This window comes from Canis aureus, chromosome 9 (assembly GCF_053574225.1).
Source record: "Canis aureus isolate CA01 chromosome 9, VMU_Caureus_v.1.0, whole genome shotgun sequence".
In the NCBI taxonomy this organism is placed as follows: Eukaryota; Metazoa; Chordata; class Mammalia; order Carnivora; family Canidae; genus Canis; species Canis aureus.
Window position 1 is genome coordinate 38,546,152 of NC_135619.1, and position 6,536 is coordinate 38,552,687.

General features: G+C 32.4%; 1 protein-coding gene across 4 annotated transcripts in view; it reads left to right on the forward strand.

Moving 5' to 3' along the window:
- LRRC9 (leucine rich repeat containing 9) overlaps window positions 1–4,391 on the forward strand; it is a 123,600-nt gene extending 119,209 nt beyond the window's left edge. For all 4 annotated transcript variants that reach the window (XM_077909490.1, XM_077909489.1, XM_077909487.1 and 1 more), the window contains 2 exons: window positions 98–242; window positions 1,862–4,391. In XM_077909490.1, coding sequence (XP_077765616.1) covers window positions 98–242; window positions 1,862–2,034 — 318 coding nt within the window. In that variant the 3' untranslated portion in view covers window positions 2,035–4,391. The remainder of the gene's footprint in view (window positions 1–97; window positions 243–1,861) is intronic.
- The last annotated feature ends 2,145 nt before the right edge of the window (window positions 4,392–6,536 follow it).

Consider the following 6,536-nt stretch of genomic DNA (forward strand, 5'->3'; position numbering starts at 1 on the left):
GTTGATTATCAAATAGGGCTTTGTGGTAAGGACTGAATCTATTGATCTGAGTTTTGGAAGGTGAGCCATTCTTAACTCTTTTTCTTTTATTATGTAGTTTATTCCTGTTACCAGCTCTCCAATGGATGGTGGATCATTTGGCCAAGTGAAAGCTCCTCCCATAAAGATTACGAATGTAATAATGCCGGGGGGATTTAGCCATTACTTGGGATCTGACTTCACTTTAACTCCTGAAGTTGAAGGTATTTTCACAGAGTTTCTTAGTGAATGTAAAAGCAAATGAACAAAACACTGCACTTGAAACAAAAATCTCACTTTGATTTCCATTATTTCTTAAAACTGCATTTTTAAATTTACATTTCCTAAAATTGCACATTTGTTCAAGTTTCATGTAGTCATTCTGACTTCAGAGACTATAGTATTTTGAGGTTTTGCTCAACTACTAATATGTTGTACCTAAACATTTGCTCATAATGTGAACTTTGTGATACTTGCACAATTATTTCTTGAATTACTTATTTTCAAAGCTTTTGTTTCATTTTATGTATGTCATAGCACATGACTGCTAAAACCAATTCATCTGTGTGTCCTTCTAAAAGTAGAAAGTCAAAGGTTTAAAACTATCTGTGACAACAATTCTTGGAGCACAAAGAGAAGATCAGACTTTATTCTTGAAACCACAAATAAACCATGAAGCTAATACTAGAGAAGAGTTTCAAGAGGTAGAGCTCTAAAGCAGGGAGTCCATTAAAAGGACAGGGCATGGAAATAATTCCTTCTATTATATACATTTTAGTTTAGGGTAGATCAAGACTTTTGCGTATTTCCAGATCTTCACCTCTTCCATTCCTTATTACATCCCACTTTGCATGGGATCACTATTAGAGAATAAAATTCAAAATCACAGTAATTATAAAATGGTCTAAGATTCTACTAAGGATAATAGATTGCTCTGTGTGATTATTTTTAAAGGAAGCTCAGTCAAAAGAAACCCAAAATAATTTACTTTGTTAAGATATTATTTTTTGTTCAACTTATATCTCATACTTCTAAATACTTAAGATTTTAGTCATAGTGAGAATTTTTATGCTTTTGTCTAGTAGACATAACTGTCAATAAAGTGAGATAATGCCAAATTATTAGCTATTCAACAGTACAACGTCATCTTCAGGAATGTCATTAATATCTTTTTTTTTTTTTTTCGGCACTAGTTCCACCCTGGATTCATCTCCATAACATCCTTCTCAGATTTCTGTCTTCAGGATTTGTAGTGTGACTATTTTTTATGTTTTTCTTGAAAAGTCCCGTAATTTCTCTCCTGTTTCCAGACTGTTGCCACAGTTTTGTTTTGTTTTGTTTTGTTTTGTTTTGTTTTGTTTTGTTTTAGAATTATGGTCACTGGGATCCCTGGGTGGCACAGCAGTTTAGCACCTGCCTTTGGCCCAGCGTGCGATCCTGGAGACCCGGGATCGAATCCCATGTCGGGCTCCCGGTGCATGGAGCCTGCTTCTCCCTCTGCCTGTGTCTCTGCCTCTCTCTCTCTCACTGTGTGCCTATCATAAATTAAAAAAAAAAAAAAGAATCATGGTCACTTTATCTGTACATTTATTATGATACAGAGCTCTAGATATTTAAATTTTAAAAATTACCTAGAAACAATCAAATAGATTCACGAACTCAGAGAAATTTAAGCAGCATTAAATGCTAGAAATCTATTCCAATTCTGTATTTTTATTTAAGATGTTTAATACATGTTATGAAATATGTACAGCACACATTCAACAAAAGGGCAACAAAGCTTTATTACTTAATTCATTTTATTACTTAGTGTTTCTCATTGTTCCACAATTCCTAATTTCAGACAAAAAAAACAAGAATGCAGGCATTCTGACAAATAATCCTCGGAGCATCCATGCAGAAATAGCTTTTCGGCAACTCAGAGGGATAAATCTCTCTCCACCTCTTTTATCACATCAGGGTATGGCATCTCCAACTACACAGATGTACCAGAGCAACCCGGATGAGGGAAGGTAAAACTATTCTGTGTTTTAATATCATTTCTCATCATTAAAAAAAAACACTCCCCAAATCTGCTAGTCATGTATAAAAATAGGAAATATTGTGTTTTACTATTATTTGCTTACTGAGAGCTGGGAAAAACTGTCAGCATAAGGCTTCTTCTCCCACAATCACCCAACTTTCCCAAAGTCCTGTGTATTTAGATCATAATTCTAAGAGGCTTAGTAATGGCTGTAGAAGTAGAATAGTGCTCATCTAATACTTATATGAACACTGAAATAAACACTTGTAATTGCATTCTCTCCCAAATCACTTCTCAAATATGCAAAGCAGTTCACTTGTATTTTCAACAAGAGAAAAATTCAATTCTGAAATCACAAAGCCCAAGAATTTTTTAAATTCTTCAAGCCTCTCCTCTGGGAGAGGCTAGCCCTAGTAGCCAGCTCAATGCCTGAGAACCTGCAACTTCTCATCAGGAATCCACTCTGTTGCTCAACACCTGTCCACCTAGATTTCCAGTTATTTCCTGTCCGCCAGCTTCTTGATAGCCAAGCTCCAGTCATATATCAGTGACCAACTCAGCAGCAGACCTAGGGTAGGCCTGGCTCTCGCTCTACTGACTTCCCTGCTAGTCTGGTCACATTCTACTGACTCCTTAGGATAACCTGATTTTTAGATGTCCAAGAATAGGATCACTTTCTCTGTTGTACTGTCTTTTTGAAATTGAACACATAAAATTTTTTACTGCAGAATTACCTTAATTAGCTGATCCATTAAGAAAATAAGTCATAATTATTTGACTCATAAATATTTTATTTCTGATAGAATTCCTGGCAGTACTTTCCAAGATCAAATCAAATGAAACTGCCTAGAGAAATGAATATACACAAAGAAACCTATTTCTGTTTAGGAGTTATACAAAAACTAGCAGACAGAGCTGGTGAAAAAAATATATGAGATAATCGTGTTACTTATTTTACTGAAGCACTTCAGTTCCATATGAAGATAATCTCTATCACCCTGGTTGAATTTTATTTAATATCACCCCTCTTAAACTCTCATTATGATTACCTTTATTATTTATTTGAATTCCTATATTAGAAAAACCATGAACCGTTATATCATACAATTTGAAAAGATAGAAGTGACATAAAACAGAGAATCAAATATTTAGTCCTAGTATTGGAAGCATTTAGTTACAAAATCTTATTGTAGCCTGTCATATTAAGATACTAAAAAAGGCAATTCTAGTAAATAAGTATATTTTATTTGTTGAATATTTATTTAGTTGGAGTTACCTAAAACTAAAGCATACATTTCTTACCAAACACAACTATTACTAAAACAAGTTGAACTTTGTTCACTGAGCTACAAATTAGTATTTTAGGACTATAATTGGGAAAAAATACCTTAAACCATATCTTCCCTAGGATTTGTTTAGAGATGCAAATTATGGGCATCAGTAGTACTTTCTAAAGGTGGCTAAGAGTTGGTGCAACCATGTATTCATGCTCTAAGAATAAAAAAGTACTATTTCAAATAAAGGATTTGTTAATTGTACCCATAGTAATATAATTTTACAAGCAGTTTTAGGCTAAAAAGGACAAACTGAGTGGACACATTTAAATTCAAGACCCTTAACAATTGTATTTCACTGGAAATAATTTTTCTAAAACATTATGCTGCTCGGACAGATCACAAATCAATCAAATATGGTTTTGAAAAAAATATGGTTTTGAATTACATTGTTTTATTAAATATAGTTCTTTAAATTAATGACTAACTTGCCAATCATATTTTTATATAAATGGCCTGTATGATTCATGAATTATTCTACTATAATTTTCCAGGTATTGGTTCAACACTGCATGTAGTTTTCCTACTATTTTAGATGTTCCTTACATGAAAATAAATTTTTACTAAAATGTGTGTATTTTATAATCTACCTGGAAATAGGCTGAAAGATATTTTGGAAACTAATTCCAATGCATACGCAATAATTTGTATCTTTTCGTCTTTAAACGCTGATGTTTATGAAGTAATTATGTAACATTTAAAATTTCAAACTTAATAGATTGATTTGATACTTCTTAATGGGTGGTTTTTAAACAACTATTGCTCTTAGGTGGAAATAAGATCCTTTGTTTAAAAAACAACTATGCAGTTCTTAAGATGTCCAGAAGATGTCTTTGTTGCCCTTTAGTTTTGACAACTGCTTTCCTTGCAGTGCTCCAATGATGGTCTGTTCTCTGTTACTAACTTGGTATCATCGGCTTTTTTCTTTTATGATTTTGTATAAATGAAATACTGAATATATGTTGCTTTTGTAATGACAATTATCTTTAAATAATAAACTGGGTGGGAAAAGTAAATGTAACTGTCTTTCACTTAGAGAAAAGGAATTTTCAAGAATTAGAAAAGTATGAAGCAGGAAAAACATACCTCATTATTCAGCATCCCTTTAACATTTAGCACACTTTCTTGTAGCCATTTTTTCTATGCATTTGTAATATATTTGAGATCTATCATTTGATTTTTATGTACTATACATCATTAAATTTAGATATATCTTACCATTTTATTGTAAATTTTTAATTATATCTGAATTTCTTCTTGAAAGTAAATTAATTTGTAATACATATTTTTTTTTAATTGTTTTTAGAGAGAGAGAAGGGAAGAGGGGAAGGGAGAGAGAATCTTAAGTAGGCTCCATGCTCAGCACAGAGCCCATGCAGGGCTCAATCTCACAACTCTGAGATCATGACCTGAGCCAAAATCAAGAGTCAGATGTTTAACCAAGTGAGCCACCCAGGGACCCCAGTAATAATACATAATTTGATAATAACACGAAAAATAATGTGAACATGTACTTAGGCATTGCTAGGTACTATACAGAAAACAGACATGAATCCAACCTTTAGAACATTTTGATATGAATACATGCTAAATAATTTCATATAAAGCAATGAGGGAGATGATTACTAGCATAATTTGCACAGTTCTGAATCTTTTCTGCCATGAGAGCAGATGACACTGACATGATAGACAACATGCTCCCCTGGGAATGCTTAGATGGGTTAAGCCATTGGTTATGTGCAGCTCATAAACAATAGCTAAAACTTCATCCCTTTCCTGTTTGACAAAACAAAAAGATGTAATTGAACACGAGGGATGTTTTTATAAGAGTGACTTTAGATCTGCCCTGAATTATTTAAGTAAATAATACACACACTGAGGAATTTAAGTTATAGTTATAAATTTTTTGTAACATACTTCACAACTGATTACGATAAAACAGGCAAGTAGTACTTTAAATTTACAAACCACTAGCCCATATTTTACATGGTTATCCTAATAACCCACTCTATGGAGTAGATATGAAATGTATTTTCTCCATTTATAGATAAAGAAATGGGAATAAGGAAAAGAGTAGATATCATATCAAATCCTAGATTTTTTTTCAACTCCCAATTCATTACTTTTTCAATTACTATGAGTGAATCAACATTTAATTATTATTCATGTGCTATGTAACCAGCTGTCATAGAGCCCTAATATATTAAAAACTGTAAACTATCATTATCTTCCAGTGTATTTAGCTTAGGGAAAATGCATAATTTCTACAGTAAAATTAGTCCTTTGCTCCCAGCAAATGTCCTGATAGATTTATTTTGTATGTAGCCATATGCATGGATACATGACTTGTTTTAAATTAAAAACAATTCCACAATGAGGAAAGCTAAATATTAGGGCACTTTATAAATGAGGAGCCTACAATGCTGAACTGAATATAGACAATATCGAAGTGATCTTTCAATTTCTATATATGAAGATTGACTATAATTATTCAATAAGAAATTTATTATTTACTTCTATTTTTATAGTTCTAGACTTCTCTGACTATTGACACAAAATTAACTATGGTTGTGAACATAGTTTTGCTTAGAATATTTAATGTGCACTGCATATGTATGTTTGTAGGCATTCATGGCCAGTTTTAAAATAATCCTTATATTTAATTAACATGCCATTTCATTATTTATTCGTATCTTTCATATATTATGAGAAGTGTTTGTTTTAGAACATTAGATCTTATTGTTAGTCATGCTATAGGCTCTTTGTTTCAATTAAATGTTACGTAAAAAGAAGTAAAATATTTATAGTTCTATAAGAGTAGAAGCAAGCACTTATGGCCAAGTTCTGTTGGCTATTCAATGAATCAGATCAAATCAATTATTTTTATGAGGTAGAAACTGGCTGATTTGTTAGATTCCTCTGTTATAATACTTAGAGCTTCTGGATGACTTCCAAGTGCTTACTTGCTTTCTTATTCATCTCTCTGTGCTTGCCTTCACTATTGAATACTATTTTTTAAGATTTTTATTATTTTTTTAAGTACACCCAACCTGGGGCTCAAACTTACAACCCCAAGATCAAGAGTCTCACTCTACCAACTAAGCCAGCCAGGTGCCCCTATTGAAATAGTTTCTTGTTTTGTTTTGAAATAGTTTTATTTT